Raw genomic sequence first — 25,414 nt, forward strand, 5'->3', positions numbered from 1 at the left:
AGGCGCCCGCCACAACGCCCGGCTATTTTTTGGTTGCAGCCGTCATTGTTGTTTGGCGGGTCCGGGCTGGGGATTCGAACCCGCCACCCTAGGTGTACGTGGCTGGCGCCTTAGCCGGTTGAGCTATAGGCGCTGAGCCAGGGTTCACTCTTGATGTTGACATTCTGTGAGTTTGGACAAGTGTATAATGGTATCATTGTAGTAGCATACACAGTGTTTTCACTGCCCTGATAATCCTCTGTTCTCTGCCTGTTATTCATCCCTGTCCCAGTCTCTGGTAACTACTGATCTTTTTTTTGTCTCATAGTTTTGCCTTTTTCAGGATGTCATATAGTTGAAATCATAGCTTATGTAGCCTTTTCAGATTGGCTTCTTTCACTTTTTAAGTTTAATGTACTTTAATGTACATTTAAGTTTCCTCGTCTTTTCATGGCTTGATTTCAAACTCATTTCTTTTTAATGCTTCACGATATTCCACTGTCTAGGTGTTTATCTCTTCACCTACTAAAGGACATCTTGGTTACTTCTAAAATTTGGAAAACTGTGACTAAAGCTGCTATAAATATCAGTGTGCAGGTTTTTGTGGGTTATAAGTTTTTCACTCCTTTGAATACATTCCAAGAATTATAATTGCTAGGTCTTATGTAAAGAGTATGTTTAGTTTTTAAGAAACTGAAAATCTTCCAAAGTAACTGTACCATTTTGCATTCCTACCAACAATGGGTAAGAGTTCCTGTTGTTCCACATTCTTACCAACATTGTTGGTTGTCAGTATTCTGGATTTTGGTCACTCTATAAGTGTGTAGTGATATCTTGTTTTTTGTTGTTGTTGTTTTTTTTTTTTTTTTTTTTTGAGACAGTCTCACTTTGTTGTTCTTGGTAGAGTGTCATGGCGTCACAGCTTACAGCAACCTCAGACTCTTGGGCTCAAGCAGTCCTCTTGCCTCAGCCTCCCAAGCAGCTGGGACTAACAGAAATAGCCACAATGCCTGACTATTTTTAGAGACAAGGTCTCGCTCTGGCTCAGGCTGGTCTTGAATTCATGAGCTCAAGTAATCCACCTTGGCTTCTCAGAATGCTAAGATTACATGCATGAGCCACTATGCCTGGCCCTCACTGTTTTTTTTTAAAAAATAGCATTTTATTTTAGATACAAGATAATCTTTTTTGTTGTTGTTGCAGTTTTTGGCCAAGGCTGGATTTGAACCCACCACCTCTGGTATATGGGGCTGATGCCCTACTCCTTGAGCCACAGGTGCTGCCCCTCACTTTTGTTTTAATATATATTTTTCTGATGCCCTTTTGCATGTATGTCTTGGTACATATATACACAAGTTTATATTGGTATATGCTCTGGAGTAGAATTGTGAGGTCATTGGGTGTATATGTGTTGGTGTGTGTGTTCTATACTAGTGAATAATGCCTAAGAATTTTCCAAGGTGGTTTTATCAGTTTATATCACTACCATCCTTGTTTGAGAGTTTCCAGTTGCTCAGTGTCCTTCGGAACAGTTGGTATTGTCAATCTTTTAATTTTTTCTGATAGTGGTATGTTAGGTATCTCACTGACTTTATATTTCTGTGAAGAGTAATAGGGTTAAGCATTCTTTTGCATATTTATTATCCATTTACATCTTTTTAATGAAGTGTCCATATATCTTTTGCCCATTTTTCTTTTCTTTTTTTTTTTTTTGACAGTGTCTCACTATATCACCCTCAGTAGAGGGCTATGGTGTCACAGCTCACAAACTCTTGGGCTTAAGCAATTCCCTTACCTCAGTCTCCCAAGTAGCTGGGACTACAGGAGCCATCCACAATGCTCGGCTATTTTGTTGTTGTTGTTGTCATTGTTATTTTTAGCAGGCCCAGGCTGGGTTCAAACCCTCCAGCCCCAGTGTATGTGGCTGGCACCCTAAACACTGAGCTACAGGCGCCGAGCCATTTTTTTTTCTCTATTTTTTTTTATTTTTTACTTTCAAAAAATAGACTGGAGAGGCCCGGCACAGTGGCTCATGCCTGTAATCCTAGTACTCTGGGAGGCTGAGGCGGGTAGATTGCTTGAGCTCACAAGTTAGAGACCGGCCTGAGCAAAAGTGAGACCCCGTCTCTACTAAAAAATAGAAAAACTGAGGCAAGAGGATTGCTTGAGACCGAGTTAGAGGTTGTGTGAGCTATGACACCATAGCACTCTACACAGAGGGACAACTTGAGACTCTGTCTCAAAAAAAAAAAAAAATTGATTGGAGGAATTCTTTTTTTTTGGATTTAAACCCGCGAACTCTGGTGTATGTGGCTGACTCCTTAGCCGCTTGAGCTACAGGTGCCGAGCTGGAATTCTTTATATATTCTGAGAAAAAGCACTTTATCAATTATGTGTTACAAATACTGTATGTATAAACACACTTTTTTGTGTGTGTATTAACTTTGTATCTAGCAACCTGACAATTCTTGCTTATTCTGATAATCTATAGATTCTTTTGGATTTTCTGTGTACAGTTGTTGTGTGTGAATGGCAGTTTTATTTCTTCTTTTCCAAGTCTTATACCTTTTATTTCATTTTATTGATTTATAGTACTGGCTAAGACATCCAGTATAATGCTGAATAGACAGTGATGGTGGGCATTCTTATTTTCAGTCTCACATTTTACCCTTAAATATATTATTCTAGGTTGTCTCCTTCTTGTTTTGGGAAATAATATATAAAAGGTAAAAGGGAATTCCCTTTTGTATACTATTTTGCAAAGGTTTTTTTTTTGAATCATGAATGAATCTGGAGCTTGGTCAAGTGATTTTCCTGTGACTATTAAGATGATGTTTTTTCTTTTTCTCTCTCGACCTTACTCTGCTGCTGCTTTCCCCTGTTTATGTGAATTATATTGAATTTTTTTAACTTAGTTTATTATCTTTAGCATATTAAACTTCCCTTTTTTTTAATATATAAATCTTATCTAGAATCTTACTTTAGTATACTTCTCCCATTCTGAACTCAACCCTGGGCTCTAAGAAATACTATTTCACTATTATCTCTAAGCAACTTTAAGAGGTATGATTGCAGCCCCACCCATGGTCTCTATGGCTACTGTCAGAACACTTCATCAGAGTTCTAATGAACCGAAGGAAGGGGGCTAGAATAGGCCTGTTCCCTTGCCAAATGAGTTCTATAGATGCCAGATATTACCTAATATCCTGCTGAACTGAGGCCTGAGGTCCTGGTCACCCAGGTCACTGAGGGCCTTTTTGGTATGAGTGTTCGATACTATTTCTATTGGTGGCACTGATCCTGATTCTTGTCAATGGGCTCCTTTGGACGTAGGTGAGTCTCTGCAGATTTTATCTGTATCAGTCATATCAAATGAGGAATGATGAGTTTCATAAATTTGGAAAGGAGAGCTTTATTTATCATAAAAGGTTGCACACTGCAGGGTGGTTATTCTGACAGGCTGGGAAGCAGTAGCCTTGGGCAGAAGCTGAGAGCATGTACTTCAAGATGAGGACAGTAGAATTTATGTGGTATTTATTTATTTATTTATTTATTTTTTTGAGACAGAGCCTCAAGCTGTCCCCCTGGGCAGAGTGCCGTGGCATTACAGCTCACAGCAACCTCCAACTCCTGGGCTCAAGCGAGTCTCCTGCCTCCGCCTCCCAAGTAGCTGGGACCACAGGCACCCGCCACAACACCTGGCTATTTTTTGGTTGCAGCCATCATTGTTGTTTGGCGGGTCTGGGCTGGGGATTCGAACCCGCCACCTTAGGTGTACGTGGCTGGTGCCTTAGCCGGTTGAGCTATAGGCGCCGAGCCTATTTATTTATTTTTGAGACAGAGTTTTGCTCTGTCACTCACTGCAGCCTCGAATTCCTAGGCTTAAGTGTTCCTCTTGCCTTAGCCTCCTGAATAGCTAGAACTAAACTATACGCTACTACCATACCAACCTAATTTTTCCAATTTTTTTTTTTTTAAATAGAGATGGGGTCTTGTTCTGTTGCTAAGTTGGTCTTGAACTCCTGGCCTTAATCAGTCCTCCTACCTTGGCTTCCTAAAGTGCTAGTGGAACAGGTGTGAGCCACTGTGCCCAGCTGAAATTTGAATGTTAAACCCAACTTGGGGGAGATGTGTTATCCTTAATACATTGGTGGATAAGTTAGGATTTTTACATCCACATTTGTGAGTCTGGCCTAAAAATTTTCTTTTTCTAAATGTCCATGTGAGGTTTTGGTATCAAGGTTTGTTGGCGTCATAAAATGAGTTGGGGAGAATATCCTGTTTTTGTATTCTCTCGAAAAAATTGTGGAAGATTATTTTTTTCCCCTCATGTGTTTCATAGAGTTTACTGGTAAATACACGTGGGCTTGAGATTTTATTTGTAGGAAGGTTTTAAAGTACATATTTAATTTCTTTCATAGTTACAGGACTATTCAGATTTTTCAGTTTCTGTGAATTGGAAAAATTATAATATTGTCTACAAATTTTTCCATTTCATCCAAACTGTCAAATTTATTGCCATTTATTCTTAATAGCCTTCTATAAACTGTTTTAGTGGCGCATCTGTACTTATGGTCTGCTTTTCATCCCTGACATTGGCTGTTTGTGCTTTCTCTCTTTTTTTTCATGATCAGTCTCTTTTGGTGTTTGTTTTAATCATTTTTGCAAAGAACGAATTCTTGGCTTTGTTGATCTTTTGCATATGTGTTTTCTACTTCAGTAACTTTTGTTCCTTATTTCCTTTGACTTTGTGTTCTAAAATTTACTGTTCTCTTTGTAATTTTTTGAGATGGATGATCTTCAACCTTTTTTCTTTTCTGATATATTCACTTAAATGTCTGTATGTCTTTCAAGCATTACTTTTACTGCATCTCACCTGTTATGAGAAAAAAGATTTTTTACTTAGTTTAAATAATATTTTAAATTGTGCTTTCTTCCTTGCTCCCTAGGTTATTTTGAAATGCATTTCTTAATTTCCAAATACTTAATGATTTTTTAAAATCTGTTTTTGCTATTCTTTTCAAGCTTAATTGTATTGTTTTTAGGTGACATACTCTGTATAATTTCAATGTTTTGAAATTTGTTGGCAGATGGTTCAAAACAGCCTGTTTTGTTAAATAGTCTATGTGCCTGAAAAACATTTTGCATTTGTTGACTTTATAACAAATTTTTATTCTGTTATTCAACTGTAATTATTTTTAGTAGTTTTGGTTTTTTATTCTTACTTTATCAGTTACTGAGAAAATTGATTGAAAAATCTCTAGTTTTGATTGTGATTTTTCTCTTTACCCATGTAGTTCTGTCAGTTTTTAAGGTCATATTAGTAGATGAGTACAAATTTAGAACTACATTTTCCAGGTGAATTGGTCTTTTATCCTTATGAAGTGTCTGTTGTTATTGCCAATTTTTTTTTTGCCTGAAAGTCTGCTTTGTTGTTGTTAATAGCTTTTCCTATAATTATAGCCCGAGGTGTACATGTGTCACCCTGGTTTAGACGTGCTTCTTATTTATTTTTAAAGTCATTTTAACAATCTTTGTCTGTTTAGTCCATTTACATTCAGCATACCTATTATATTTGGGTTCAAATCTAGTATCTCAAGGGTTGTCAGACTTTTTCTGTAAAAGCCCGGAAAGTAAATATTTTAGGATTTATGGTCCATTTGGTTTCTGTTGTAGCTATTCACCTCTGCTATTTTAGTGCAAAAACAGTAGTAGCCAACAAGTGAACAAATGAACATAGCTGTGTTCCAATAAAACTTTACATGGAAAAACAAGTAGTGGTCCAAATTTGGTTGATTGGGCTGCAATTTTGCCAGTCCCTGTATTATTATTTTTTTATTATTTTGTTTTCTGTCTCTTTTATGTTTTAAATATTTTTATTTCCTCTTTCTTGCCTTCTTTTGCCCTAATTTTTAAAAAATTTTATTTTCTTCTATTACCATTACCTTAGAAGTACCAGTTGAGTTTTTTTAATCTGAAATGCTTGGGACAAGAAGTTTTTAGGGTTTCAGATTATTTTAGATTTTGGAATATTTGCTTTTTACTTACTGGTTTGGCATCCTAATCCCTAATCCCAAATCTTTTTTTTTTTTTTTTTCAGTTTTTTGCCAGGGGCTGGTTTTGAACCCACCACCTCCAGCTTATGGGGCTGGCGCCTTACCCCTTTGAGCCAGAGGCACCACCCCCAAAATCTTAACATCTGAAATGTTCTAGTGAGCATTTCTTTTGAGCATCGTGTTGGGACTCAAGAAGTTTTGGATTTGAGAGCATTTTGAATTTTGAATTTTTAGATTTGGGATGCTAAGCATGTAATTCTCTCCTTTATTATTCTCTTGGCAATTATTTTATTTTATTTTATTTTATTTTTGAGATGGAGTCTTAGGCTGTCCTCCTGGGTAGAGTGCTGTGGCATCACAGCTCACAGCAACCTCCAACTCCTGGGCTCAAGCGAGTTTCCTGCCTCAGCCTCCCAAGTAGCTGGGACCACAGATGCCCGCCACAACGCCCGGCTATTTTTTGGTTGCAGTTGTCATTGTTGTTTGGCAGGCTCAGGATGGATTCGAACCCGCCACCTTGGGTATATGGTTGGCACCTTAGCCACTTGAGCCACAGGTGCCGAGCCTCTCTTAGCAATTATTTTAGAAGTTGTAACATACAACATAACTTCCCTGACCTACTGTTGTGTACGATAATTGGTGCTTGTTTACCCTCTTCTTGAAAATGCATGCACGTGCATGTATGTGTCTGTGTGTGTTTAACTACTACGGAAATTAAAAGCTTTCCATTTTGGGGCTGGGCGCAGTGGCTCATACCTGTAGTACTAGCACTTTTGGAGGCCAGCACTCTTGGATTGCTTGAGTTCAGGAGTTCATAGACCAGCATAACCAAGAGTGAGACACCGTCTGTACTAAAAATAGGAAAACTGAGGCAAAAGGATCGCTTGAGCCTAGGAGTTGGAGGTTACTGTGAGCTATGATGCCATGGCACTATACTGAGGGTGACAAAGTAAGAATCTGTCTGAAAAAAAAGTTTTCCATTTTTCAAAAACGTATTGTGGAAATACACACTTACATACCTTTTTTTTTTTTTTTTGAGACAGAGCCTCAAGCTATCCCCCTGGGTAGAGTGCCATGGCATCACAGCTCACAGCAACCTCCAACTCCTGGCCTCAAGCGAGTCTCCTGCCTCAGCCTCCCAAGTAGCTGGGACTACAGGCGCCCGCCACAACGCCTGGCCATTTTTTGGTTGCAGCCATCATTGTTGTTTGGCGGGCCTGGGCCGGGGATTTGAACCCGCCACCTTAGGTGTACGTGGCTGGCGCCTTAGCCGATTGAGCCACAGGCGCCGAGCCTACATACCTTTTTTGTTGTATGTTTTTAAAACTTTTTATCATAGGAAATTTCAAACAGTCCAAAAATGAAGAAAATATATATAAGCCATCAAATAATGAAGTATAATTGTTTCAGCAGTTTTTAGCAATTTGCCTGTCTGTCTAAAGCAATTCCCTGGCATCAGATTATGTTCATAGATAATTAAGTATGTATCCCTAAATAACTATGAGTTCAAATAATCATAACATTATTCATCTAACAAAATTAACAACTCAAGTATATTTTTTATTATCTAGTTTAGGTAATTTGTTCAACTCAGGTGTTAATATTTTATTCTGCTATATTAATATTTTCTATAGACATTATTTAGATTTATTAAAATCATTTATTTTTTCACTGATTATCTTGAATTACTTCTACTTTAAAAACATTTTTTTAATATTCCATTTGATATGGATTTGCTAGTGATAAAGTCTCAATTTTTGTTAGTTTGATAATATCTTTAAATTCATTAAGAAACCTTTTTATATGGAGAATTTCAAAGATATATCTGACTTACACTAAAGTTCTGTGCTTAGTATAATGAACTTTGATATAGTGATTATCCAACTTCAGCAATTATCAAATTATGTCCATGTTGTTCCATCTTTTCCTTACCACTGTTGCTGAATTGTTATGAAGCAAATATCAGATCCAGAGGTATGACGTTTCATCCATTAGCGTTTTAGATGTGTCTGTAGACCATAAGGGCTTATACAAAACTACAACAGAAATATGTTACCCTATCTAAAAGCAAGTAATTCCCTAATATAACCAACTATACGGTCAGTGCTCAGTTTTCCCTGTTGTCATTTATACACATACACATGCATATTCCGCATACACAGGTCTTTGATTTCTTCCAGTCAGATCTGTACAATAGACTTGGTTGATGTTTTTTTGAATCTCTTAATCTATAGGCACCATACTTTTTGTTGTTGCTGAAGAAACCAGATTATTTGTTCTACATAGGATCCCCACATCCTGGAATATTCTTTTTTTTTCAGGTCAGGTTTATTTATTGTTTTTGTTGTTGTTACAGCTAAGGCTGGGCTTGAACCTGCCACTCTTGGCATGTGGGGCCAACGCCCTACTTGCTGAGCTACAGGCGTGGCCCCCATCCTGGAATATTCTAATTGCATATCTATAATTTTAATATCTTCCTTTATTCCTGTATTTCTTAAAAATTGTCAGTTAAATCTAGCAGCATGATCAGATTCTATTCATTATTTTGGAAAGAATACTTCACAGGTGGTAGTGTGTACTCCTGTCAGAGGTATAGAATATCCAATTATAATTAATTTTGTGATGTTAGTGACATTGATGATTATCACCTAGATCTGTTATTTTATTAGGGGATTACTTTCATTTACATTTTTGTTGGATATGGAATTCTAGTTAGTAAATTATGTTTTAAAATTTCTTAGAAGATCATTCCATTATCTGTGGTTGAGATGTTAGCTCTCAGTCTGGTTATTGCTCTTTGAAGGTAACATCTACTGGTGAGAAGGGTTTGGCTGCTTTTCAGATTTTCTTTTTTGTCTTTGCTTCTCAACGTTTTTTACTATAATGTGAAGTATAAATGTTCGAAATGTATTCCCTAAGGTTTTTTGACTTGGTTCTGTGGTTTGATCTTTTGTCAGGTTTAGAAAATTCTGTATCACTTCTTTAAGCATTTCTTCTAACCCATTCTTTCTCTTTACTTTATTGCTTTGTCCTTTGTACATTCTATTCCTTCGTCTTTCTGAGCTTTAATTTGGTGCCGATTCTTCTCATCTGTCTTCTAGTTAACTAATATTCACTACAGTATTATCAAATCTGCTGTTAAAGCCCATTCATTGGGATATTAAATTTAGCTATTGTATTTTTCAGATCTATAGTTTACAGTTTTTTGGTTTTTTTTTTTCAAATTTGGTGTAGTTTCTTCCATTCCTTAAAATGACTTCTTGTTCTGTACAAAATTCTTTTGGAGTGTCAAAGAATATGGGATTTCCCTTGCTTTCTACTGTTGGTGGATCTGAACTCATTTAAATTTTGTTTTCTTGTGATACTGTGAAAAGTTCTGCTTCATTTCTCAGCTTCTCTGTTATCTGTTCTAGAAATCCCCAAGGGAAAAGCTGCCTCGCATTCCTAACTCACAGTTCTCTATATATCCTTCTCTTGGAACTTGGCCTACTGATTCTTAACTGCCTCTTAACTTGTATGATGTTTTCAATCACCCCCAGCTTCCCGTGTTTTTCTAACTTTTCTCAGTGGAAGGTTAGCAATCATGTTAAGTATTACAGGTTGAGTACCCCTTATACAAAATGCTTGGGACTAGAAGTGTTTTAGAGTTAAAATTTTTACAGATTTTGTAATATTTGCCATATTTTGTAATGAGATATTTTGAGAATGGGACCCAAGTTAAGCATGAAATTCATTTATGTTTCTAATACATCTTATACATGTGCCTCAAAGACAACTTTATACAACATTTTAAGTGATTTTGTGCACGAAGCAAAGTTTTGACTACATTTTGATTCTAATTGTCACATGAGGTCAAGTTGGAATTTTCCACTCATTAATATCATGTTGCCATTCAGAAAGTTTCAGGATTTGGAGCATTTTGGATTTTTGGTTAGGGATTCTCAACTAGCACTGGAGGTAAACTACTTTTTCTTGCTGTTAAACTTATTTGTTGATATATTAATATTTCTTTCTGTATTCACTTTTTTAGATGATCAAAGTACTACTCTTGTAATATAGTATAATTTTAATAGTACAGAATTTTTTTCTTGGTAGAGATGGGGTCTTGTTCTTGCTAAGGCTGGTCTCGAACTTGTGAGCCCTACAGTCTGTCAGCCTTGGCCTCCCAGAGTGCTGAAGAGGCTTGAGGCATCACACCTGGCCAACAATACAGAAAATTTTAAAGGAGCAAGAAAAAAATCACAATACTATTAGTGACAAGTAGTTTCTGATCATGTTTCCTTTTTGTTAAAGAGCTGGGTTTTGTGTGGATGGGGTTGGGAAATAGTTTAGAGGTGACTTTAGTTGGATATTTTGAATTTGAGGTGGTTCAGAGATCCAAGTGTAGTTATGCTTGGGCTAGTTAGATATTAAACTGATGGTTCAGTGTAAGAGCAGTTTGGAGATCTGTGTCTGGACATTAGAAGCAGAAAGTTAATTGAACCTGTGGAAGGATAGTGGTTAATGTAGAATGTTCCCCTGTTAAGGTTAGCACATACTGAGAAGGGCGAGTGTAATTTGAAAAGGTAAAAACTATGACTAAGTTTTATAGTGTTAAGAAGGCCAAGGTAGCCTCATAGTTTGTAGATTATGTGTCTATAGAATAATTTGTGGGTTTTCCATTCCATATTTAAGGGATTTGATTGTTTTTAAGTCTACAATCTTATATGCTAAGTAATAGTTATTTAAAATACAGTTTTCTAATGTGAAATACTTAATTGATTAATATTTTAGATCTAATCACAAAATGAAGATCTGAAATTCATGATCTTAGACTTGTCAACGTTTCACATTTTGTTCTGTGCAAATGACTGTCACGAATCTCTTATTGTGGGTGGCACCTGTGGCTCAAGGGAGTAGGGTGCTGGCCCCATATGCCGGAGGTGGCGGCTTCAAACCCAGCCCTGGCCAAAAACTGCAAAAAAAAAAAAAAAGAATCTCTTACTGTCTTAAGTGTGCATCACAGTGTTGAAGAATAATGAAACTATATTAAATACGCTAAAGAAATATTAAATACAAATGACTTGTCACAGTAAATCAGTTTACAGAGAAAGAGAATACAGGAAGTAATACTTCCTGTTGAAATAAGCATTTGTATTAAAGCTAAAGAGTTTAAATTTTTTTGTGATATAAATTATTTTAGTTCTATACCAGATTAGTTTTTAAAAGTAGTTGTACATAATTTAAAGATAGGCCAGAAATGAATGACTGCAAGTACTTACTTATATTTTTTTATTATGTAATTGGAGGGTTTTTCCTGCGATTTTAATTGTTTTTGGTAACTTTGCCATGTTTTTGGTTACTAAATGAAATATTATAATGTGGAAATTTTATTTAACAGAGCTACCATAGAAGAGGCATATTCCAGGTCAATGACAAAACTAGCAAAATCTGCAAGTAATTATTCACAACTTGGGTGAGTTAATGTCTTCCTCTTTTTTAGTGTTTATTTAGGCATGGTTCTTGAGAATATTAGATTTCTATTAAGGATGTAATAGTTCATGGGTAGTAAAATATTATATACTTACTTAAAATGGGTTTAGTATGAATATATTCTTGACTCAATAGAAAATATAATTAAACTTAGTTAATGTAGTAAATGAAACTTATTTTTCTCTTTTTTATTTTTTATTAAATCATAGTTGTGTACAATAGTGCAATCATGGGGTACAGTGTGGTATTTTGATATACAATTTGAGATATTTTCATCAAACTGGTTATCTTCTTAAAATTATATTCAGTTAGTAACATTAGTTTTAAATTATATATGTCATCTTAAGCATATAAAAAGTATTCTAGTTGTCTGTAAATGCATTTAAACTGTGTGGTAGCTTGACAGTGATCTTTAAAAATTCACTTAATGACTATATGAGATGCTTGGTTTTCCAAAAAAGAAAAAAAAAAAAACAACTCAAAATAAACCCTACTGATTAAAATGCATTAAAAATGTCTCCTGGGATTTTATAGACTGTCATTAAATATCCCTTTAAAAAATTTGTGTTGAAGAAATATGTTCCTTGAAAACTGAAAATTAATAAGAATACATTTAAAATGTGATGTCCTCAGTGCCATAGCAACTATAGAAAGAATAATTATATAGTCTAAACCATAAGAATTCTGGAAGGAATGCCTAATCTGATTTAATTACCTGGCTCGGCGCCTGTGGCTCAAGTGGCTAAGGCGCCAGCCACATACACCTAAGGTGGCGGGTTCAAATCCAGCCTGGGCCTGCCAAAACAACAAGGATGGCTGCAACCAAAAAATAGCCAGGCGTTGTGGCGGGTGCCTGTGGTCCCAGCTACTTGGGAGGCGGAGGCAGGAGACTCGCTTGAGCCCAGGAGTTGGAGGTTGCTGTGAGCGTGATGCAATGGCACTCTGCCCAGGGGGATAGCTTGAGGCTTGGTCTGAAAAAAAAAAAATTATCTAAACATTGGATGAAAGTTATATTTTAACTAACAAGTTGAAGTAGTCTAGCATTTAAAAAGATTTTTGTAGTGACATTCAGTAAAATATTCTTCTTTATCTGGGATTCTGATGAATGAAATCATTTAGGTATTCATATTTCCAATGAAGTCTCTATCCAGTCATCAGATGCACAATTTTGTCATACCAAAAAAAGGGTTAAGAATGACTACTTTATGTTAAATGTTCCATAGTATAGTTGAAAGAGTTTAAACAAAAGTCTTCCTACTTTGTGTCCTGGGCAAAGAGCAGTTGGGATCTCAGTTTATCCTCAGTGTGGTGCTGTTTATTATGCATGTATCGACAGCCCACTGTAGCTAGGAAGGTTGAGGTACTGCCACCATTTTCACCTAAAGGAGAACATAGACTGGTAGTTAATAACTGCTTTCGGTTTTTCCCTCTCTCATTTGTCCTTCAGTTTCTTCCTCCCTCACTTCTCCCTAGTACAACTTCATTCTTCTTTTTCAGTCTCTCCCTTCTCACTTCTTTGACCCCCTCCTGTTTATAGAGGCTCCATGATGATATGCCTCTTCTAAAACATAATCACTTCTTTATTTACCACAGTAGAGGGGCCAGAAAGTTAAGTAGAATAACAAAAGGTAGCTTTAACCAATTGACAATGGTTTTATTAAGAAAATTCTAACCTGTTCTTAGTTACCATAACCTGTTCTTTTTTTTTTTTTTTTTAAACTACAATCTGTTCTTACTTACCAGGTGGAAGATAGAAGGAACAAAAATTAACTTTAAGAATGTTTCCTGGTAACAAAGTTACTGACAATCCTAATGTCTTAAGAGTGTGTGCTTTCTGTAAATAATTGGCAGTATCTTATTTTTTGTTTTAGTGTCATTTCTCAAAATCATAAAGGTTTTAAATATTAATGTTTTTATTTACTGTTGTATATTTTAGGAAGAAATTGAATTTTGTCTTTCTGTTTTCAGATTTATTTATGTGTATATATATGTTTTTGTTTTTGAGACAGAGTCTCACTTTGTCACCCCTGGTAGAGTGCCATGACATTACAGTTCACAGCAACCTCAAACTCTTGGGTATAAACGATTCTCTTGCTTCAGCCTCGCAAGTAGCTGGGACTGCAAATGTCCGCAACAATACCCGGCTATTTTTAGAGATAGAGATGAGATCTTGCTCTGGCTCAGGCTGGTCTTGAACCTGTGAACTCAGGCCATCCACCTGCCTTCTCCTCCCAGAGTGCTAGGATTACAGGCATGAGCTACTGCACCTGGCCTATTTTCAGTTGTATTTAAACGCATTTTGGATTTGTCAGTTTTCTTTCTTAGTACTTATTAGTGTATGTAGTATTACTTGACCAGAAAAATGTTATGTATATCAAACTTTTAAAAATTGAATATTTGAAATCCCTAATAAAACCTTGTATGTAAATAAATCTTATGTTGAACTCTGTAGGGTAAAGAATCCTTTAGTAAAGTAAGGGAATACTCTGTCTTATCTCCTTTGTGAAGTCTACACTGTTGTATATCAAGTTTACATGAAGTCAGGTACATGTATTTTGGTGCTTTAGTGAGTAGATAATTTTCAGGTGTCTTTTTCTCTTGAAATTTTCCATCTAATACTTGCCAGATTTAGTGCTGATTAGATTTTTAACACTGTGAGCTGAAATCTAATCAGAGCAGTCTTTTTCTAAGGATTTTAATTATCCTTTTCGAACTTCTTTATTAATGCATAAAATGATTATTGCCAGCTAACTTTCCTATTGGGTAGCAAGTGTAATATTTGGCACAGTGTACATGTTAGAACAAGTAATTCCTTTCTTTGCCTTCTTGCTTTAGTAAGTATTGCTGCTATTTTCTATGAGAAATTTTATTATAGAGACTACTTAAAAGCGGTACCTGAGCAAAACATAGGATAAAATTATCCTTAGATCATTGTCTACTGACCAAATCAGTTTATACTAACCATTGGCATCCTACATATTCAAGATATGAGAATAGTAATTCTTAGATGCACTTGAGCCTAATGAACAAATACTGAGAAAAAGTGGTAGCCCATCCCTGTGGTAGAAAGATGACTCTAATTACTGTATTGTATTTAAGTACACAGGTAGATACAATTAATAGTATCCAACCAGAAGTTTCTCATAACTGCCCTAAAATAATTCTTATGTAATTATTAATGATGATAACACTTTAAAATCATGTGTAGAAAATTCAGTTTGTGTGCTTAAATTCAGAGAAATGTTATTTTTGATGAAGCATTTTAAATGAAGTACTAAATAGTTTTAAGTTGCATAATGTAGTTAATTTTTAACAAAAATTGATGGTGACAGAAGGGCTTCTGATAGAAATGTAAATTTTATTTTTTTTTTGAGACAGAGTCTCAAACTGTTGCTCTGGGTAGAGTGCCGTGGCATTATAGCTCACAGCAGCTTACAACTCTTAGGCTCAAGCTATCCTTTTACCTCAGTTTTTCTATTTTTAGTAGAGATGGGGTCTTGCTTTTGCTCAGACTGGTCTGGAACTCGTGAGCTAATCCACTCACCTCGGCCTCCCAGAGTCCTAGGAAAAGTGTAAATTAACCAGTCAACTCAGCAATTAATACAATATAATTAAGTAAGAGGGGGCTGTGGCAAGACCTGTGATATGCAGTTAACCTATTTCTGTGTGCCTGAGGTTCAAAAATATTTTAAATAATTAACCAGTGATCAAAAGTCAAGGACAGTTTCTTAGTCATTTCATTCATTACTTATCTTTTTTTATCTTTTGCCTAATAAGATTCCTGGATATGCCATTATTACTTCTATTGGTTTCATCTCAGAACCTTAAACTTTTTTTTCTTTTTAGAAAATTATTGCCATGTTTTTCCTTTTCCTTAGAACATTTGCACCAGTGTGGGATGTGTTCAAAACATCTACAGAGAAATTAGCAAATTGTCACTTAGATCTTGTTAGAAAACTACAAGAATTAATAAAGGAAGTTCAGAAGTATGGAGAAGAACAAGTAAAATCTCATAAAAAGGTATCAGTTTTTTCTTACTAAAGGATTGATTGGTCACATATTGAATGTTTTACAGTTCAGTCATTTTGATGAATCATTTCATACCAAACAGACTAAAGAAGAAGTTGCAGGAACTTTGGAAGCTGTCCAAACCATTCAGAGCATAACTCAGGCCCTCCAGAAATCTAAGGAAAATTACAATGCCAAATGTGTAGAACAGGAGCGTTTGAAAAAGGAAGGAGCTACACAAAGAGAAATAGAAAAGGTAATTATAATAAAAATAGCACCTTTGTGGTTTCAAAGCACTTTGACATACAAGACTGTATCACATTAAAATATGATCTCATTTTAAAATGAAGACAAATGGAGCTCCATCTTGTCACTTGGCCACCTGAGACATGGCTTGTGTTCATAAGTTCCTATTAAATGTTTCTTTCTGAGAATCTGGATGTGTCAGCCTCTTTCTTCAGTCTATCAGCTGCTTTGGCCTTCCTAGATAGGTTTCCATAGGCCTGCTCACTGTTAGAACAGCATCTGTTAGAATTGTAAGAATGTCATCTTTGCTTCCTGCCTCCTCCTTTCATTTTCTGTGTAACAGATATATAAGTATTATGTCTTGTGTAGCTCACTGGGAAGCTCATTTGTGGTTTTGTGCTGAGTCTGTGCTCCCAGGATATCAGTCCTCAAACTTTACTTAGAATAAAATGAACTTTAAATTTTGTTATGTTACAGTGCCTGTTATTTAACCTTTCACTTGACAGGTATCAGAATGAATAGAGGAAAGAAAGGCATAGAAAATTATCTGAGTCATAAAAATTTAAAAAATAAAAATGAAGACAGGGTACTCTAATAGTGATTTACCTACTAACATAGTAGATTTATAAAATGTGTTATCTGTTAGATTAGCTAACACATACAGTTACTATTATTATTATTTTGCGGTTTTTGGATGAGGCTGGGCCTGAACCTACCACCTCTGGCATATGGGGCCAGCGCCCTACTCCTTTGAGCCTCAGGCGCTGCCCCTCATAAAATTATTGTTTATGTCAGTGACACATTTACAGAATATTTTTATAGTAAGATAATTCATGAGGTAGCTGCTTGATATAAGATTTAACAATGAGGTAAAAAAATTTTTTGAAGCAAGATTTTGTTATACTTGGAAAGGCCTAGATAGTAGGAAGATAAGCTTTGACTGTATCTTGTGGGTGATTTATTGCTGACTTTGACCACATTTAGTTGCATTGTGGTAAACCACAACCTTTTCTCCCACTTAGACTTTAATTGAAAGTAGGTTTTTTTCTCCTTCTAAAACAATTTAAACTAACCATTCACTTGTTTCATGTGGTATGTACATGTATCTCATTTAGGAATAAGCCATGGTTATGTCCAAGGATTATAAGTTGGTGGCTGAAATCCAGCCTATGTTTCATTTGTCCTTCTTTGGATGGGCAGCTCAGAGTAAGGGGTGCTTTTCTTGAATTGGTGTGCTTAGAGATGGCATCTCTGCTTGTGATGCTAGATGTTGTTAGTGGGTGCTCTAATTTATAGTATATTCTACTTTAGGTCTTAGTAAGTAATTTATTTTGGCTTATAATACTAAGCTTTTATTAACATAAATGTAGATCTTTTTTTTTAAGGCATAGTTCTCTGAGTCATTTTTCTTTTGATGAACTTGAAAATGTAAATACTATGGCCTTTATAAGATAGTATGCTTCTCATCCTCATTCATAAACGCTTATTTTTTTCAAACATAATTTAGTAGCTCATATTTATAGACTATGACTAAGTACTTATTTTTTATATGTATATATTTGTTTCTCAGGATTGTACTGAGAAAAGTTATAGGCACTTAAGCAGAAATATCTGTGATAATATATCAGTAAATTAATTTGTAATGCTAAGAAAATGAGTAAAATTTGGGATTTGTCTTATTATCAATAGGCTTATATATTAAAGCCATTCTTTTATTTATGAGAAGTTAACTTTTGCTTTCAAAGCATAGTTTCCTTTTAAAAAACAAATGTTCTAACTTCCTTTTTAGTAATGACTTTATAAAGTGGCCATGTTTGTTACTGCCAGGGCATTCTGTTTTCTGTAATTCTGCCCTAAGAGTTTATAATATTACTAAGCATATATGCTATTTAAAAAGTTGTTTTGACTTAATAATTTAGTATTGTTGTGTACTCTAATTTCCAATGAGAGATGTTTGTTGCTTTTAAAAAATACAGATGTTTCTAGTACAAAATAGTCTAAAATTACCTCTATCTCCTTTTATGTAATAGTTAGTTTTCTTTAAATTTGTTTTTGTCCTTAAAACAGCTTGTAAATAGACTATTGCTTTTTGGGGGTCAGTTTTTTAAGATGTTTTTCTTTATTTTTTTTGTCTGGGGCTGAGTTTGAACCCACCACCTCTGGCATACCCTTTTGAGCCACAGGAGCCGCCTGATGTTTCTTTTCTTTTCGTTTCTTTTTTTTGAGACAGAGTCTCACTTTGTTGCCTCAGGCTAGAGTGACAACCTGACTCACAATAACCTAAAACTCCTGGGTTTAAGTGAAAAGATCCTTTCCTGAGTAGCTGGGACTTAGAGATGCCCACTGCAAAACTGGCTAATTTTTCTATTTTTAAACACTTTTTAAAAACATTTTTTCTAATTTTAGTAGAGATGAGGTCTTGCTTTTGCTCAGGCTGGTCTTGAACTCCTGAGCTCAAGTGATCCTCCTACCTCAGACTCTCAGAGTGTAGGTTTTCAAAAGTGAGTTACTGCACCCAGCTCTCAGATGGGTTTGTAATTTCTAGTTTGTAATTTCCTTAAGATATTGGCATATTAGTTTTACCTTTCAGGAGTGAGAGTTGGTGTAAAACATGCAAGTTAGAACTTAAAAAAGAGTATCCTTTTTCTTCTTTCATGCTTTTGAATAAGAGAAATGAAGTTTTATAGTTTCCTGGTATCAGAGTATATGTCCCACAAAACTTACCTGTTTATAATTTTGAGTTAGATCCAGATCTTAACCTTTGAGGTAAAGATAATTTTATGGCCAGAAGTAGTAAACAAATAAGTTAGTATGCTGAGTTGAATGGCTAGACCAAGATTTATGGTGAGACTATCTTGGGAAGAAAATATGCTGGTGTAAATATTTTAAATTAATATTTTTGGCTAAGGCGCCAGCCACATACACCTAAGGTGGCGAGTTCGAATCCAGCCAGACCCGCCAAACAATAATGATGGCTGCAACCAAAAAATAGCTAGGCGTTGTGGTGGGCGCCTGTGGTCCTAGCTACTTGGGAGGCGGAGGCAGGAGACTCGCTTGAGCCCAGGAGTTGGAGGTTGCTGTGAGCTGTGAAGCCACGGCACTCTACCCAGGGGGATAGCTTGAGGCTCTGTCTCAAAAAAAAAAAAAAAAAAATTAATATTGTTAACCATCTTGACTCAGTAAAGATTTAAGTAGCAAAATAGTTAGAATTTTAGATCCTTTTGTAGTATAGGAGGAAGAAATTATGCTGTAGGAGCTTTTTCCATTAAGGATCTATAATGTATGATGAATAATGTTGTGAAATATTTAGTTGGTTTGTATTCTAGAAATACATTTCTTTTATAAAAAGTAATGTCCCTTCAGGCAGTCACCTTCTTTTAAAAATTAGGTTATAAATTCCTTGTGAGAAACCATCATTGTATTGTATATGTTTACTTGGAAAATAATCATAGCAAAATCTTACTTGTATTTTTTTAGTTTATAATAAAAATTACTTTGAGTTTGTTTTAGCTATAACCTTTAGAATAAATTCTTACGTTTTAAATGATTTGTCCAAATGTTTGTTTTTCTAATTTACTGTCATATTATGAATTGATAATTTACATACAATAGTACATGTTGTAGTTCCTAGCTTATTACCATGTTAGATGCTATGAAGGATATTAAAGCCTAAATACATATTATCACCTCTGCCTTCAAGAAGCTTCCTTTTTCTTAGAGAATAAAGATATTAAATAGCATAGAACACGAGGCTAGAGAGAGTTGAATGGTAAGCTGAGAAGGGAAGGTATCTTATTTTGTATAAAATCCATAAAAAGAACTCATAAAAAGAGAAGATTACATATAAGATCTCATGAAATAAATTACTTTTAAAAGTATAGATACAATCATTAATATATTTTTGTAATTTTCTCATTTTATAAGTTTCCTTTCAAATTGCACATATCTCTAAGATCACAACATGTGTCTATCAATAGCTGGCACATAAATTATTAAGCAATAATTTAATAGGCAATGGAGAAAAAGAATATGGATTAGGATGAAAATAGGCAAAACAGAAGGGGCTACATTATTTTGTTAGGCTGTGCTATTAAAAATCATTTGGCGGACTGTAGGTAGGTTGTTGATTACTCTTGTATAAACTGAAAACATACCATTACAATTGTTTCTAAAGTAAATTCTAGCAAACTTGGTTATCTGGGTTTTCTGGGAGGGTACTTAGTAAATTCTAAATATCTTTTTCATCTAATTATTATGTAACAGGGCTAGGATGTTATAAGAAGTGATATAATGTCAAAGGGTGGAAGTAGAAAAAATAATAAGAAAAATCTATAGGAGCAAACTAGAAAATTTTACATTTTAGACACTTTCTCTAGGGATGGACAGCTCGGTACAACTCAATAACTCAGACATGTCCTTATATAATAGCAAAATATAGCAGCGTATATTCTTATCCTATGATAGTCCTTGTTAGAAATGGTAATAATAGCAGAGTACTATTTATTTTATAAATTTAACTATATGCCAGACCTTGTCCTGAGCATTTTACACAATAACATTTCATTAGTAGCACAGCTTTAAAAAAATAGATGGTATTGTTCCCATTTTAGAAGTGAGATAACTATATAGAGGTCAAAGACAAGGTTAAATGGGTAATATAATCGTTCTCCTTTTTATCTGTATTTCCCTTTTCTTGGTTTCAGTTAGTGCAATACAGTACAATAGCATATTTTGAGAGAAACATCACTTTCACATAACTTTTATTAAAGTATATTGTTACAAGTGTTCTCTTTTATTATTATTGTTAATCTCCTGTCCCTAATTTACACATTAAACTTTATCACAGGTATATATATAGTAGGATAAGCATAGTATATGATATAGGGTTCGGTACCATCTGAGGTTTCAGGCATCCACTGAAATGTATCCCCCACAGATAAGGTGGGACTACTGTAAATGGGAGAGTTAGAACATTTTTCTTTTGAGGTGATCTTGTTCTGTTGCCTGGGCTAGAGTGCAGTGGCATCATCATAGCTTACTGCAACCTCAAACTCCTGGGCTCAAGCAATCTTTTTGTTTCATCCTCCCAAGGAACTGGTCGCACCACCGCAGCTAATTTTTTAATTTTTTTTATATAAATAGATTTTCACTATGTTGGTTAGGCTGTTCTCAAACTCCTGGCCTTAAATGATCCTCTTGCCTTGGCCTCCCAAAGTGCTGGGATCAAAGGCATGTACCAGTCTGCCTAGGCTGATCTTCTTTAAACTCTTACTCCAACCTCATTACCTCATCTTCATATGTACAGATAGGTCAGTCCTTTGAAAATAGTCAAGTTTCGGCTTGGCGCCTATGGCTCAAGTGGCTAAGGCGCCAGCCACATACACCTAAGGTGGCGGGTTCGGGCCCGCCAAACAACAATGAAGGCTGCAACCGAAAAAAAATAGCCAGGCGCTGTAGCAAGCGCCTGTGGTCCCAGCAACTTGGGAGGCGGAGGCAGAAGACTCGCTTGAGCCCAGGAGTTGGAGGTTGCTGTGAGCTATGCCACGGCACTCTACCCAGGGGGACAGCTTGAGGCTCTGTCTCAAAAAAAAAATAGTCAAGTTTCATGATAACATGTGTCTGCCCCAACCTGTATTCTATATGTAATCTTTTCTGTTCCTGAATGTCTGTCTTCCCTAGAATGTATCTTGACTTCTTGAGCTTGGTTATTTTCTATCAATATCCAGCTATTTACGTATAGGTTGTACAGTATTGTTCCTATATAATTATCTTCATGTTCTTCACTGCCTAATGTTTAATGTTATTATTAATTTTTTGTTGAGTAACTTTGATAAAACTAAAACTAATATTTTAGTAACAGTTTTCTTAAGAAATATAAGTCTTGAAAAATAGGCAAAGATTAAAAACAAATTTCTCTGTTTTGTGGAATATAATGGAAACAGAAATTGCAAGGAAAACCAGTCTTCTCAACTTTTGAGCTAGTCTTTAGTCAGACATTACATGAAATTTGTGTATGTATGGGGGGAGGAAGAAAGACTCACAGGTATAGAAAGGAGCGTCAAGCATGTTCTGAGAGAATTATGACATTTTTATATATTGTCAGGAAATTAAGCCTTATAGTGTGTTAACCTATTCTTAATAACATTGTATCATTATAACTTTGTTATATAATCTTACTCTGGGATATAAAAGGAGTATTTAAACTATTTAAAGCACATTCCATGAAACAAAGCAAAATCATAGTTTTATTTCTGAGTTGTATGCCTATAACAAAAAAGTGGAGGGCTTTATAACAGCCATTAAAGTTAGTTATGTGTCACATTGAGCTCTTTAAATAGATTTGAATTTGTTATTTTTCTTATTTTAGGAAAGAAAAAAGTTAAATGCACAGTTAAAAGTGTTTTTGTTTTATTACAGGCAGCTGTTAAATCTAAGAAAGCTACAGATACTTATAAACTCTATGTGGAAAAATATGCATTAGCAAAAGCTGATTTTGAACAGAAGATGACAGAAACAGCTCAGGTTGGTATTTTAAGGCTTTAAATTAGAAAATAGGATATTTATATTTGTGTATACTGATAAAATGTTAATTTTTCTATCATATAATTTTTTAGTATTAGAAATACTAAATACTAAAATCCACAATCTCAGTGTTTTATTGATGTTGTTTAAAAAATATCCATCTTGTTTTGAAGATTAGGAACCAAGATACAATAATTATGATATCCTAGGAATTACACAAATAGACGAGACTGTTTAAAGTGCAATGGTTTATGCCTATAATCTTAGAACTTGAGGAGATCAAGGCAGAACGATCACTTGAGGCCAGGAGTTTGAAACTGGCTTCGGCAACATAGCAAGACCTTGTCTCTATAAAATATTAAAAACAGGAGGGTGCCTGAAACTCAGTGGTTAGACCACGTGCACTGGGGCTGGTGGGTGCGAACCTGGCCCAGGCCTGCTAAATAACAGCAAAAATAGCCGAGCATGTGGCAGGCACCTGTAGTCCCAGCTACTAGGGAGGCTGAGACAAGAGAATTGCTTGAGCCCCAAGACTTTGGGGTTGCTGTGAGCTGTGATGCCATAGCACTCTACAGAGGGTGACAGGGTGAGACTCTGTCTCAAAATAAAGAAACAAAAACCCGAAATTAGCTAGTTGTGGTAGTGCGCACCTGTAGTCCTAGGTACTTGAGAGGCAGAGGCAAGAGAATTGGGTTGAACCGAAGAATTTGAGGCTGCAGTGAGTGCCATACCCTGGCACTCCAGCTTGTAAGACAAAGTGAGACACTGTGTCTTAAAAAATAAAAAGATAATTGGGTAAAATGAAGGCATTGGTAGATAATGAAGACAGTGTTGATTGTTAGCCTTGTCTGAATTTTAAAATTTATTTCTGTTTAAGAAAAAAAGTGGAAGTAATTCAGTGCTAATACTATGTAAGTAAAATAACTAAAAGTCCTTGCTCTCATAGAATTTACATTTAACTGAAGGAAGATAGACAAAAATGTCTGCCTTCTATTAGGTTGTGATAAATTATATCTGCTATAGTGTTCCTAAAGCCTTAACTCCAGACCTGGTTTAAGTCAGCTGCCTTTTATGAATCTTACCTAACACTTCCACACTTAGATTTCATGTTCTCTTTCATACTTTCGTCCTTAGCACTTATCATTATTTTGCATACCAGAAATTTTATTTCCTGTGTCAATCATGTCAGATTAGGTATGCAGAGGTGACTGAGGGCCCCAGAAGTCTCAGTGGATTACAAAAAAGGGTTTGTTTCTTTTTCATGCTCCATGTTCATTGTGGGTTGGCTGCAGCTCTTTTCTATGTTGTCTTCATTTTCTAAGACAGGTGGATGAACTACTTTTTGAAACATTCTTAGTTATCATGTCTGAGGGTCTAGAAACAGTGAGACACACTGGCTCTTCTACCATATTTTTTATTGTCTGTCTTCCCCCACAAAATGTCAGTTCTGTGAAAGCAGGGATTAATTTGTTTAGTTTACTGCTGTATCCTCAGCATTTAAAATAGTTCCCAGCACATGATAGGCACTCAGTAAGTATGAAAGAAGGACTTAATGAATCAGATTTTGGGGGTTCTAGGCCTTCATTTTGTTTTCCACTTTGAAGTGATGAATGACTTATATCTCATAAACTAAAGCCTTGCATATTGGTTTGGGTATATACACACATCCATCTTTACCTACTATGTCATGGGCTCTGTGCAAAATGATGGGTGTATATAGTATATATGTAGATAACACAAATATCTCCCTGCTCCAGGTGGAGTTTATAAAATAGAGGAAGGGAGACAGACATTGAATACATGCTTAAATATAACGTTTATAAATTAAAAGTGTTAGGAAGGAAACAGACATGAGACAGAATAATAGGAATGAGCTAATTTGATTAGGGAGTCATAAAAGGCCTTTTTGTAGAAGTGACATTTAAAACTGAGGCCTGAAGAATGAGTAATAGGGCAAGAGTGTTCCCAGCTTTGAGGACCATGGGTATGAATGGCTAGTGTTGTAAAATGCTTACTAAAACTGAGGAAGGGGGACAGTAGTGAGAAATGAGATTGAAGAGATAGAAATGAGGTTGAAGAGATGGGTAAGGATCAGGTTTTTGTAAGGGTTATGTTTTCTTCTCAGGGCAGCTTGAACCTAAGGGTTTTAGGCAGGGATGTGATCTTATCTTCATTTTAAAAAATAAATCTATCACTTTTGTGAAGAATGGATTATAGTATGGCCAAAGGAATATTGGTAGCCCAGTAGTCAAGTAAGAATATGAAGGCCAGTGTGGTGGACATAGAGAAGGAAAAAAGTGAGGGCATTGGAGATGGCAGGGATAGGGTGGGGTCAGGAATTCTAAGGGAGATGATGATCACTTCCAGGTTTTATCTTGTTAAGTCTATGTGGACAGAGACAAATGGGGAAGACAAGATGAACTGTTAGTTTGACGGGAGGGAAGAGAATCAGATGTTTAATTCTGAACATAGTAATTTTGAGATTCCTAAGAGATATCAAGTAGGAAATTTTGGAGGAGCCAAGTAATCTGGGCTGGACATGATATTTATAGTCCCTTGTCTACAATTCTGAATGTCAAAAGCTCTGAAAACCAAAAGGCTTTTTTCTAAGATTGATTTGACAGCAAAACTTGACCTGAACTGGTATGAAGCTGTTTATTATAGTCTTTTTTTTTTTTAAATTTTTTTACTTCTTATAGCATAACTGTGTATGTTAATGTAATCATGGGGTACACTGTGCTGTTTTCATATACATTTTGAAATACTCTCATCAACTGGTTAAGATTACTCATGTCATTTTCTTAGTTACTGAGTTAAAACGTTCATACTCTGCTTTTAGAAAGATTCACTTGTACCCTTGTATGTTTATAGTCTTTATTTATCCTATATGTATTTTCCTGTAGAAATCTTTGTGTGTTTGATAAACAGATGCCACTACAGATCCTGCTGGTAGTCTTATGAAAAATATTGTATTTTTTATAATATCATCTCTCTTTATTTAAAAAGTAAAGAACCTGGGCGGCGCCCGTGGCACAGTGGGTAACCGGGCACCAGCCACGTACACCAAGGCTGGCAGGTTCGAACCTGGCCCGGGCCAGCTAAAACAACAATGACAACTGCAACAACAACAA

General features: G+C 35.5%; 1 protein-coding gene across 2 annotated transcripts in view; it reads left to right on the plus strand.

Annotated features, from left to right (window-relative positions):
* Nucleotides 1–25,414, plus strand: part of FCHO2 (FCH domain only 2) — a 135,879-nt gene that overhangs the window by 21,661 nt on the left and 88,804 nt on the right. For both annotated transcript variants that reach the window (XM_003785902.2, XM_023510920.1), the window contains exons 3-6: nucleotides 11,416–11,490; nucleotides 15,386–15,527; nucleotides 15,619–15,771; nucleotides 22,179–22,283. In XM_003785902.2, coding sequence (XP_003785950.1) covers nucleotides 11,416–11,490; nucleotides 15,386–15,527; nucleotides 15,619–15,771; nucleotides 22,179–22,283 — 475 coding nt within the window. The remainder of the gene's footprint in view (nucleotides 1–11,415; nucleotides 11,491–15,385; nucleotides 15,528–15,618; nucleotides 15,772–22,178; nucleotides 22,284–25,414) is intronic.

The sequence above is a fragment of the Otolemur garnettii genome, unplaced genomic scaffold (genome assembly GCF_000181295.1).
Source record: "Otolemur garnettii isolate 467f Iridium unplaced genomic scaffold, OtoGar3 scaffold00017, whole genome shotgun sequence".
Lineage (NCBI taxonomy): Eukaryota > Metazoa > Chordata > Mammalia > Primates > Galagidae > Otolemur > Otolemur garnettii.